The sequence below is a fragment of the Vulpes vulpes genome, chromosome 9 (genome assembly GCF_048418805.1).
Source record: "Vulpes vulpes isolate BD-2025 chromosome 9, VulVul3, whole genome shotgun sequence".
Classification (NCBI taxonomy): domain Eukaryota; kingdom Metazoa; phylum Chordata; class Mammalia; order Carnivora; family Canidae; genus Vulpes; species Vulpes vulpes.
In genome coordinates, this window is record NC_132788.1 from 34,247,327 (window position 1) to 34,259,856 (window position 12,530).

The 12,530-nt window shown below is 40.8% G+C and overlaps 2 protein-coding genes across 3 annotated transcripts in view; one reads left to right on the forward strand and one right to left on the reverse strand.

The window, feature by feature from the left end:
• The window catches only part of MPHOSPH8 (M-phase phosphoprotein 8), a 50,878-nt gene that overhangs the window by 34,921 nt on the left and 3,427 nt on the right, over window positions 1-12,530 (forward strand). Inside the window, exons 8-11 of the mRNA XM_025996621.2 lie at window positions 2,527-2,667; window positions 3,320-3,406; window positions 7,037-7,191; window positions 10,322-10,476. Of these exons, the coding sequence (XP_025852406.2) occupies window positions 2,527-2,667; window positions 3,320-3,406; window positions 7,037-7,191; window positions 10,322-10,476 (538 nt within the window). The remainder of the gene's footprint in view (window positions 1-2,526; window positions 2,668-3,319; window positions 3,407-7,036; window positions 7,192-10,321; window positions 10,477-12,530) is intronic.
• PSPC1 (paraspeckle component 1) overlaps window positions 9,362-12,530 on the reverse strand; it is a 107,454-nt gene continuing 104,285 nt past the window's right edge. For both annotated transcript variants that reach the window (XM_025996623.2, XM_072719776.1), the window contains exon 13: window positions 9,362-9,529. The gene's annotated coding sequence lies outside the window, so the exon portion shown is untranslated. The remainder of the gene's footprint in view (window positions 9,530-12,530) is intronic.

Below are 12,530 nucleotides of genomic sequence, written 5' to 3' on the forward strand. Positions count from 1 at the left end.
GAAATCTATAGATTAATTTGGTTGAGAATTGACATTTTTACGTTTGAGTCCTCCAAATAAGAACTCTACATTTATTCAGCTCTTCACTTATTCCTAAAGCAAAGTCTTAAAATTTTGTTTTTTGCTTTGTGTGATTCTTGCACTTTTATTCTAGTTGCATTCCTACATATTTGATAATTCTTAAAGTATCTTAGTATGATCATTAGGATCTCCCACACACACACACACATTTTGTCTTCTAATTGGTTTTTATATATATTTGGTGAACCTATTGATTTGTGTGTGTATATGCATGCATGCGTGGTGTCTGCTTCCAGACACCATTTCACTTTGTGAAATTCTCTTACTGTAATAATTTTTAAGTCGCTTGCCTGGGACTTGCCTGAGCAGAGAATATCATCTGCCAAAAAGTAGCCGTTTTGTTTCCTTTTTTTCCCAGTAATATTTCTTTTTCTGGTCTTGTGAACTTGGTGACATTTTGAAGAATATTGATGATGGAAGTGATTCTGTTCTATCTCTGATCTGAGAGGGGATTCTGTTCTCTGTCTGATCTGAGTGGGGACTTCCCCTTAAGCTCTGTTTGAAGATTCTTTTTCTTTTGTACCATTGTTGGCTTCTTGTGGACAGTAGCCTTTCTCTTTCTAGACTTCCTTTCTTTGCTTACCTACTTTAGTTTTTTTTTTTTTTTTTTTTTAATTTACTTATGATAGTCACAGAGAGAGAGAGAGAGAGGCAGAGACACAGGCAGAGGGAGAAGCAGGCTCCATGCACTGGGAGCCCGATGTGGGATTCGATCCCGGGTCTCCAGGATCGCACCCTGGGCCAAAGGCAGGCGCCAAACCGCTGCGCCACCCAGGGATCCCTCTACTTTAGTTTTTATCAGGGATGAATGTTTGGTTTTATCAGATGGCTTTTTTCCCCTACTTTTTTTTTCCCCCCTACTTTAATACTAATGTAGCTCAGTATTAGTAAAGTTTAGAAAAAAAGGTTTTTTCCCTTTAACATGGCTTTTAGGGGTTTGTTTTTTTTTTAAGATTTTATTTATTTATTGGAGAGGGAGAGGGAGAAAGAGCACAAGCAGAGGGGAGGGGGAGAGGTAAGAAGCAGACTCCCCATTGAGCAGGGAGCCCAATTTGGGGCTTAATCCCAGGACTCTGGGATCATGACCTGAGGCGAAGGCAGACGCTTCACGGAGTAAGCCACCCCAGTGCCCCTAACATGTTTTATAATAAGATACTTTACAAATGAGAGTACAATGTCTTACTTCACTTGACTTTTCTTATATTAGTGTTCCTTCAGATTGAGCATACAGGTGAATTCTGCTAAACTTCAGATTATAGCCAAATTAACAACACTATTATTTTTTTTTTTTTAATTTTTATTTATTTATGATAGTCACAGAGAGAGAGAGAGAGAGAGAGGCAGAGACACAGGCAGAGGGAGAAGCAGGCTCCATGCACCGGGAGCCTGATGTGGGATTCGATCCCGGGTCTCCAGGATCGCGCCCTGGGCCAAAGGCAGGCGCCAAACCGCTGCGCCACCCAGGGATCCCAACAACACTATTAGAACCTGTTTTTAGGGGGACCTGCGTGGCTCAGCAGCTGAGCTTCTGCCTTGGGCTCAGGTCATGATCCCAGGGTCCTGGGATCAAGTCCCACATTGGCTCCCCACAGGGAGCCTGCTTCTCCCTCTGCCTGTGTCTCTGCCTCTCTCTGTGTTTCTCTCATGAATAAATAAATAAAATCTTAAAAAGAACTTGGTTTTAGCAGATGGTATTTAATAAATGGTTTGGTATTCCTAAGGATTTCTTTCAGTTAATGATTGGAAATATGTTAGCTATTGATTACCTTTTTATTTTTTTGTCAACTTTATGTAATTTTTTTTCTTTTTTCTTTTTTTTTTTAACTTTATGTAATTTTATCTTTTTAAAGTATTTCAATTTCTCTGTCTTGTTACAGCCTCTTAGAAACCAGTCATATTCGTATCCTGTTTCCTGCTTCTGAATTTTCTTCTTTATCTTTTGAGCAGACTATCACTTCCAAATAGTTACATTTGTATAGGTCACCCATTGTGATGACACCATTCAGTTAGCCTTTCATTAATAGAGTGGAATTAGGTCATGTCTAGTGGTCATTTCTAGCCTTAGCACTTTGGACCAACTGAGTATCACAGATGTGTTAGTTTCACATGTTTAACTTACAACACAAGGAGACTCTTGGGCCTGAAATGTGATAAATAAATATCTTTGCCATTTTTATAGCATCAAGATGAATACTATTCATCGTATGTCATGCAGAGTGCTGAAACACATGGAAGTTGTAAAATTTTATGGTGTTTATGAAAGAAATTATATAGTATTAGTTTCTGATTGTTTTTTAGAAGGATATTTTCATGAAAACCTTAAGTAGCTGCTTAAATCAGTGCATTTAAGTGATTCCACATTGAAACATCATCGATGAAAAGACTTAATTTAAAATTTTTTCTGATAGACATTGACATGTTTTTTCCTCAACAAAACCAATGAAGGATTCGAGCGGGATGACCCTGGTGATGCTTGCTGCAGCAGGAGGGCAAGATGACCTGCTGAGGCTCCTCATCAGGAAAGGGGCTAAGGTGAATGGCCGACAGAAGAACGGGACCACTGCCCTCATTCATGCGGCTGAGAAGGTTGGGAACTCAGAAGGCATCAGTTACTTAGTCTTTGGGAATTCCAGCTTGTGGACCAGAACAGAGTCTGTTTCTGTGGTGAAATATAACCCTCATATAGTCACTTAGGACTTATGAATAAATTTTTTTTTAATCAACAGTAGTACTTTATAATTGAATTTTCAAAATGTGATTTAACTAGTGGGAAGTGATTTATATTGAAAACCTGAGGGTACTGATTGGCTTATTAGTCTGTAGAGCTTGAGACTGTTGATCTCAGAGTTGTGAATTCATGCCCCAAGCTGGGCATAGAGATTACTTTAAAAAGGGGGAAGGGCCTCTGATTAATGTACTAATGCTGGTTTCAGTCTTAGATCTTTTAAAAATCTTTTCCAATTGAAATTAAGTGTTCCTTTTGATTAAGAATTTAATTAAAATGTTCCCACATTATTTTTTTAAAGGATTGATATACAGAGCTTCTTATGTTGAAACCAGTACTTAAACTTCAAATCGAAGTTGCTATCAAATTGTGTATGGCTGTGCATTCATACATGCTCACCTGCCTGCATGCAAATCCAAGTATTTTCCCTGGTGGCTAAAAATTTCAAGTCATCAAAAACTATCTTCTAAAGAATTTTGGGAATTAAGTTTCCTTTTTTTTTTTTTTTAATAGAACTTTTTAACTACAGTGGCTATTCTTTTGGAAGCCGGAGCTTTTGTAAATGTCCAGCAGAGCAATGGTGAGACTGCTCTAATGAAGGTAAATACTTCACTTTGGTCTTGACAGGTGTTCCTGTTGATGCCTCTGATTGCCAGACACTCTGTAGGGTCTGGGAATATGATGGGGAACAGGACACAGATGTGTAGAAAAAACAAGTCAGCAAAATTAGAAGATGGTATGAGCAAGAGTGTGATAGGAATAAGCTGAGAGAGCCGTGGGGTTACCTAAAAGTGATACCAGGCTCAGCAGTGTGGGACAAGGTGGGATAGATGCTGGCTCAGTTGGTAGAACATATGACTCTTGTTCTTGGGGGTCGTAAATTCAGGCCCCATGTTGAGTATAGAGATTTCATTTAGAAGGGCGGGGAGGGTAAGACAGGGGATGTGATGTATCTGAGCTGCATGCTGTGTGAATATATGAACTATGTGACCAGGAACTGGACTAGGCTATGCACAGTTAGGGAGTGGAAAAGAACACCATGTGCTTTCATTATTACTTTACATGGGTGGATTCATCCTTAGCCTCAATTCTTCCTGTGTGTTTGGAGTTATGGTTTGTGGAACGTTTTGAGTGGAAAGTTGTTAAAGCTTCCCCCACCCCACCCCCCAGGACTCTCCCTTTAATTCCTTTCCCTGTTTGGCACTTTTGTATTAGCCTCTACTTGGGCTCAGCCCAGTCTGGCATGTTTCTATTTTGGTTCTTGGACTAAGATGCTGTTAAGACATGGCAGTTCCTGACATCGAGCCATGCTTTAGTTCCCCACATGGAGGCTCTGCCTTATTGCCCCCTTCCTAGATGCAGTTTTGTGCAAGGAAGTTGGCCGAAGTAGGTGTTAGTACTACCTATTTTCAGCAGTCTTTCGTGAGTCTGGAAGAGTGCACAGATACAGGCCCTAGTTAGCCCTGGGCCTGGTCCTGAGCATGGTCTTGAATTTCTGTTATTCTCAAGGCCAGGATCACCTGTCCCTTCAACCTTCTTCCACACTCGGGATGTGAACCTTGCTCACTGCTTCTATTGCCGTTTCATTTTTGGTTTATAGAAATGCTTATTTTGTTCAGGAGCCCTACCTTTGAATTTTAATTTTCCTTTGTGTGCTTCTCTTGCTGTATACTTAGAGCAGAGGTGGCACCTCAAACATGAAATAAGACATTGTCTTGTCTTACTGAGAAATCAACATGTACATTCTAAAGAGCAAATGCTTAAGTAGTCTGGCGCATAAAGGTGTGCACATGGGGCAGTGAGCATGGACATGGTCTGCATCCGGGCTGAGGAATTAGGACAACTTGATCCTGAGAGCAGTTGGGAGCCACTAAAAGGTTTAAGTTGGAAAAGGACATAATCAGACCAAAGGTGGTAGTTTCTCATTCCCCTAGTTCAGTAGGGAGATTGAATTAATTAAAAAGATGAACGGTTTGCAGACTTACAGGGTTGTTTTTAAAATCAAGTGAAAATATAATCTGTTCCTATATAGTGACCGTGGAGAGAGAGAAGTGGATGATAGACCAGTATTTTAAGAAGGTAGAATTTGCAGGACTTGGTAATTGAAGGTGGTATTTGGTAATCCTGTTTCTTAATTTAGGGAATTCAGGCAGTGTATACAATGGGAGTGGGGTTACATTTGAGCTGGAAACGCTCAGATGTTTCACATATGGATCTTTAGCTTAGGAGAGAGGGGTAGGCTATAGATTCAGATTCGAGTTCATCTGTGTAGACAGCACAATTACAGACCCAGGCTGAGAGTGGGATTACCACTGAGAGTTAAAGGCCAGAGATGGAAGGCAGCCACATAGGAAAGACCAGAGAAGGTGAAGGAAGATCAGATCAGCAGAGTGCAGTGTCCTGGGCGTTTCAAGGAGGAGCTGACCTGTAGCATCTGTTGAGGCAGAGATGCCAAAGAAAAATAAGCTGAGAAGTGCTTTTGGGAGGTAGCACTGGAGAGGGTGTTGGCATCTTTGTTTGTTGGGTTTGAGGGGTGTGGTTGCAGGGAGTGAGGAAGTGGATGCTGGATTTTGTAGGCACTTAGGACTTGAGCTGAGGAGGAGGAAGGCAGTGTCCAGAGGGGAAGGGGTCGAGGGACAATTTGTTGCTTCTTCCCAGAGAAGATCTCAAAGGATATTTAACTACTGTCTAAATAAGACTGCTGATAACTGTATGTAAATTTTGTTTTTGTTTTTTGTTTACTTTGATCTGGTTTTTGTTTGTGTTGGGATTTTTTTGGTACTTGTTTCTTCAGCTTTAAGGATTTAGTGTATTACATTGGTTTTTAGAATTAGAAGAAATAAACATGGGAGGAGATTTTCAGAAATTTTTGAAACAATTTTAAAAACCTATCATCTCAGAAATAATAAATAAAATTGGTCGTTACCAGAGTGTGAGGGTGTGGAGAAACCACATTCTCACCTGTTGATGTCGGGCATATAATTGGTTCCAACAGGGCTTCTCAACCTTCCCCTTCCTGACATTGTGAGCCAGATCATTTGTAGGATGTGCAACAGCATCCCTAACCTCTGCACCAGATGCCATTAGTACCCACCCTCGGTTGTTAACAACCCGAAATGTCTCCATACATTGCCTGAATTCCCCTGGGGGCAAAACCATCCCAGTGAGAACCACCAGGTTACATACATCTTTGGAAAGGCATTTGTCAGATATACCTGAGATGCATGCCCTTTGACCTAGCAGTTGCACAACTTAAAAATCTACTCTGTAGAAATACAGTCTGGAGTAGTAGCACACCTGATAGCCTTGTTCTTACAGGAAATCTAACTGGCTTGCCCTCATCCTTTACGGTGTGTTATATGGTATCAGCCTCGGTGTTGTAAGGCAGAAGTACTGTTACCCACTTTGGACAAATGGAAACAGTGAAACTCAGAATTACACTGAAAAAGATACACATGTGAAACATCTTCTGAGCCTTTCCAGCTCAAATGTAACCCCACTCCCATTGTATATACTGCCTGAATTCCCAAAATTAAGAAACAGGATTACCAAACATCTTCAGTTACCAAATTCTGTGAATTCTACCTTCTTAAAATACCGGTCAGTCTATCCACTTCTCTCTCCACTGTCACTACATAGGTACAGACTATATTTTCACTTGATTTTAAGTGAAATAAATAAACTAATTAATTACTTGAAGCCCCACAGGGAGTAAGTAACAGGAAAGAACCTGGAGGTGGTAGGTCTTTTTACTCTAGAAATGGTCTTTGTGCCCAGCTCCATCTTTAATTTGCTGAATTCAAATTTGTATATATGCTTAATTAGTCTCCTTTAAAGCAGCTTCTAGGAAGTTTTGAAATTATTTTGTGATGCTCAGAGACTTGGTCTGAAGAGTGGAGCGCACTCTGGAGCTTAGAAAGGCCTGGTGTTTGTTCTGTCTTGGGACAGAGTATCTTTTTCAGAGTTGCCCAATTCTCCACGATTCAGGGGTTTTCGAAATTGAATGTAGCACAGATTTCAGTACTGTTCACTGACTAAAAGGAGTGTAACACTTTTCGGTTATGTATCAGATTGTAATCCTTGGTGAGACCTAATGCCAGGTTTTCTTCCCCTCTCCAGTGTTCTTGCCCTTCTCTTCACAAAGAACTGCTGGGCTCACAGGAGGAGAAAGGGAAAACACTGATTGCTGTCTAACTTATCTTACAGTTAACTCCTTTTTTTCCATTGTAGGCCTGTAAAAGAGGAAATTCTGATATCGTACGACTCGTGATTGAATGTGGAGCTGACTGCAATATTTTGTCAAAGCACCAAAATAGTGCACTGCATTTTGCAAAGCAGTGTAACAATGTGTTGGTGTACGACTTGCTGAAGAATCATTTAGAGACGTAAGTGTGAGCGAATGTGCCATGGTTAGGTCACAAGATATGTTTGGACATGTCGTAATTAGAATGGCCTGTGTAAATTGCTCAGAAGAAGATTGTTAAATGGAAGTCCTAATAGGTTTCTGTTCTCAAAAGATCATAAATTTAATTAGTGGCATATGAATTATTTTTCTGACAGTTATTAAATCTCAAACTTTAAAAAAGTTAACACTGTTCTAACTGGGAGTATCTCCTTAAAATCCTAATTATTCTCGTAATTGGGCTTATGCTTTCTTAAAACTAATCTGTAGTTTGTTTTTTTTTAATAGACGTATTTTTTAGAGCAGTTACGGGTTCGCAGTGAAGTTGAGCTAAAAGTACAGAGAGTTTCTGTGTATACTCTGCTTCCATACATGCACGACCTCCCCTACTAACATGTATCACTGGAGTGGTGTGTTTACTAAAACCAGTGAACCTACATTGACAGTTGCCATTCAAAGTCCATGTTTTATATATTGGTTCACCTTGGGGGTGTGCATTTTGGGGTTTTGACAAATGTTATAAGGACATGTACCCACCATTACTGTCATACAGAGTAGCACTGCCCTAAAAATCCTCTGTGCTCTGCCAGTGCAGGCCTTCCTGCCCCCCTACTCTGGCAGCCGCTCATCTGTTTATTATCTCTACTGTTTTGCTTTTCCAGAAGGTCATACAGTTGGAATCATAGTACTTGCCCTTTTCAGATTGGCTTCTTTCAGTTAGTAATATGCATTAAATATTCCTCCATGTCTCTTTTTTTTTTTTTTTGATTTTTGTTTGTTCTAATTCCAGTTAACATAGTGTTATATTTCAGGTGTACAATATACTGATTCAGCAACTCTGTACATTACTCAGTGCTCATCACTCTTAATCCCCTTCACTGATCCCCCCAAGACACCTCCTCTCAGATAACCATCAGTTTGTTCTCCATAGTTGAGAGTCTGCTTTTTGGTTTGTCTCTTTTTCCTTTGTTCATTTGCTTTGTTTTTTAAATTCGATGTATGAGTGAAACTATATGTATTTGTCTTTCTTTGGTTTACTTCACTTAGCATTACACTCTCTTGCTCCATCTATGTTGTTGCAAATGATAAGATTTCATTCTTCTTTATGGCTGAATAATATACATACCACCTCTTGTTTATCTATTCGTCACCTGTCCATGCACACTTGGCTGCTTCCATAATTTGACTAAATGCTGTATAAATGTAGTGGTCCTCCATGTCTTCATGGCTTGATGGCTTGTCTTTTTTAAGATTTTTTTATTTGTTTATTCACAAGAGACACAGAGAGGCAGAGACACAGGCAGAAGGAGCAGGCTCACTGCAGGGAGCCCAATGTGGGACTCGATCCCAGGACCCCAGGATCATCTAAAGGATGATCCGAAGGCAGATGCTTAACCTCTGAGCCACCCAGGTGTCCTGATAGCTTGTATTTTTTTTTTTTTTTTTAAGATTTTGTTTATTTATTCATAGAGACACACACAGAGAGAGAGAGGCAGACACAGGCAGAGGGAGAAGCAGCACGCCCCCAACAGGAAGCCTGACGTGGGACTCTATCCCGGGTCTCCAGGATCACACCCCAGGGTACAGGCGGCTCAAACCACCGTGCCACCGGGGCTGCCCAATAGCTTGCCTTTTAACTCTGAATAGTATTCCATTGTCTGGATGTACCACGGTTTATCCATTCAAGTTCATTCTTTTTCAAGTGAATTCTAAACCATTTTATTTTAATTGAAAGTTCATGTAAGTAATTTAGTACTTTTTTCACTTAAGAATTATTTGGGCTTACTCAGCCATCAAAAAGAATGATATCTTGCCATTTGCAACATGGTTGGAACTAGAGGGTATTACGTTAAGTGAAATAAGAGAAAGACAAATCTATGATTTCACTCGTGGAATTTGAGAAACAAAGCATGAACATAGGGGAAGGGAGGGAAAAATAAGATGAAAATTAAGAAGGAGGCTAACCATAAGAGACACAACTGAGGGCTGCTGGAGGGGATGTGGGTCGAGGATGGGGTAACTGGATGATGGGCAATTAGGAGGGCACATGATGTGATAAGTACTGGGTGTTGGATGCAACTGATGAATCACTAAATGCTGCCTCTGAAACTAATAAGTTATTTTGGCAACACATAACAGAAACTTGACAAACAGTAGCTAACACAAGGTGTTTATTTTTCAAAATAACAGGGATCCAAGGGTAGGCAGTTTTGGGCAGGAAAAGCCATTCTTTGCCTCTCTTCCTCCTCCAACACACTTAAGGGTGTGACTTGGGTCTTCATGCCTGTATAATGGTCACTCCCAATTCCAGGATTTATATTCTAAACAGAGAAAGTAAAGTAAATTTCAGATGGGAGACAAAAAACAAAAGGTCGTGTACATGGTGAATTATACAGTGGAATTCCACTCCTAAAACTGGAATATCATGGCCAAACCAAATAAGTTGGTTACCTTCCAGCAAGATTATTTTAAAATATTTTGTGAATTAGCCCTGATCATTTTATTTAACTACTTTCTAATCTAAGTACTATAATAAGACATATGTTTGAATGTGGCAATTCCCAAATTTGCTGTTTAATGGAATTTTCACTTTCGTTACACAAGTTACTGAGTGCTGTGTGCCAGGAAATATTCAGAAGGCTGGGGAGATGGAGACAGCAACGAGTGGAAAAGACTTGCCCACTTAGAGCCTAAATTTCCCTGGACAATATAGACAGTAAGACAGTTATATAGTGTATCAGATACTAAGTGCTACAGAAAAATAGAGTGGGGAGACAGGGTGAGTAGGAAGTTATATTTCTTTTTTTTAAAGGTTGATTTGGGGGACGCTTGGGTGGCTCAGTGGTTGAGCATCTGCCTTGGGCTCAGGTGGTGATTGTGGGGTCCTGGGATCTAGTCCCACATCAGGCTTCCCACAGGGAGCCTGCTTCTCCCTCTGCCTATGTTTTTGCCTCTCTCTGTGTGTGTCTCATGAATAAGTAAATAATTAAATCTTTTTTTAAAAAAAGGTTGATTTGGGAAGGACTTACCAGTATTCAACAGTCTGATAATACTGTGGCTGACGATTATTTTCTACATTAATATTAACAACTCTTACTATACTTTTTGATTAGACTTTCAAGAGTAGCAGAAGAAACAATAAGGGATTACTTTGAAGCACGTCTTGCTCTGTTAGAACCAATTTTCCCAATAGCATGTCATCGTCTCTGTGAGGGGCCAGATTTTTCTACGGATTTCAATTATAAACCCCCACAGAACATACCAGAAGGTAAGCCTATGTTTTCTCTGATTGAAAAGTGACACTAAATATCAAATGATTTTTTTTAAAGATGTTTATTTATTTATTTGACAGAGAGATTGAGCACAAGCAGAGGGAACGGCAGGCAAAGGGAGAGGGAGAAGCAGGCTCCCCTTGGAGCAGGGATCCTGTTGTGGGACTCAGTTGCAGAACCTCGGGATCATGACCTGAGCTGAAGCCAGATGCCCAACCAACCGAGGAGCCCCTCAACTGATTTTTAAAAAGAATTCCATTATATATCACAATTATGTAAAATACTGAATAGCAGAGCTACTCTGGCAGAAAAGAAGAGACCCAGCTAATACCTACCATCCCAGGTGACTTTAAGGGATCCACAGAGCACTGTTTAAAAAGCATAGGGGAGAGCACCTGGATGGCTCAGTCAGTGAAGCATCCCCTCAGATCATGATCCCAGAGTCCTGGGATAGAGCCCAAGTCGGGCTCCCTGTTCAACAGGGAGCCTGCTTCTCCCACTTTCTCTCCCTGCCCCTACCCCCCTGCTTGTGCTCGTTCTGACAAAGTCTTTTAAAAAATAAAAAGCAGGGCAGCCCAGGTGGCTCAGCAGTTTAGCACCGCCTTCAGCCCAGGTTCCTGATCCTAGAGACCAGGGATCGAGTCCTGTGTTGGGCTCCCTGCGTGGAGCCTGCTTCTCCCTCTGCCTTTCTCTCTGTCTCTCATGAATAAATAAATAAAATCTAAAAATAAAAATAAATAAAAAATAAAAGCATAGGGGTGCCTGGTGGCTTAGTTGGTTAGGCATCTGACTTAATTTTGGCTCAGGTCATGATCTCGGGGTTATGAGATTGGGCTCCACATTCAGAGGGGGGTCTGCTTGAGATTCTTTCTCCCCCCCAGCCCCTCCAAAATAAATCAATCTTTGATTTTTTTTTTTTTTAAGATTTTATTTATTCATGAGAGACACAGAGAGAGGCAGAGACATAGGCAGAAGGAGAAGAAGCAGGCTCCATGTGGGGAGCACGACATGGGACTCAATCCTGGGTCTCCAGGATCATGCTCTGGGCCGAAGGCAGTGTTAAACCGCTAACCCACCCTGGCTGCCCAATCTTTTAAATTTTTTAAAAATAAAAAGCATGGAAGTTGAGGCTGTTCTTTCTGCCCATGAGTGCTGTTCCCCATGCTTTAATGAAACCTTTTTTGCACCAGAGGGGAAGAAGAAAAGTATGAAAGTTGGATATTTATAACTCTACTACTTTTTATTAAAATTGAGTTATATGAAATTTACGCTAGCTTTAAGATTATAAGCCCAGAATTGGTGTTTTTCCTGAATTTCACTAAAAGTGTCTTGGCCCATAGGAAAGTTGAGTAGCAGGAGATGGGAACTTTGGTTCTGCTTCCTAGCCTCTTATTAACAGCTGCTTTGCAGGCAAGACCACGAATGGTGTGGCTTTTCTCTAGGACATGGATCCAGGGTGTTTACGTGGAGGGAATACTGTTTCTGCCTTTATGGAAGTATGCAGCTGGGTTCTGGCTTTTATGTTAAAAAAACAAAAACATTTTTAAAAATGTGTCCATTAATGAAAATTTAATTAAAGAGTCATTTAAAAAAAATAAATAAATAAAATACAGTCATTTATAACACCAGTGTTTAGTGAACTTGACATTGAAGAATCATTTGTGGTTTCAGCTGTCCAAGTGGATCATTTGCACTGCTGGGGAGTGAGTCTTGTTTTGGGGGGAAACAAACTAAAAAAAATGGAGGGAGGGGGTGGGGGTAGGACTTAGGGCAAAAATCTCCAAGTTTCATCTGGTAAGAAACTGCAGATTTCTCAGAATTTCCCTAAGGAAAACCTATGACCAGAGAATCTTTGAAGTAAACTACATAAATCCCCCCCCCCCCCCCCCCAAAAAAGATTCCAAAAGACGCAGTTGCAGCAGGTGTTCTTCTCAGGGCTGGAGCTTTCATTCCACTTCATACTCTGGCCTCTGCACCTCTGTTGTCCCTTCGCTGGGGCAGAGCTGAGCTGGGCCAGGCTCCTGGGCTCCTGCACCTGGACTGCCTGAGG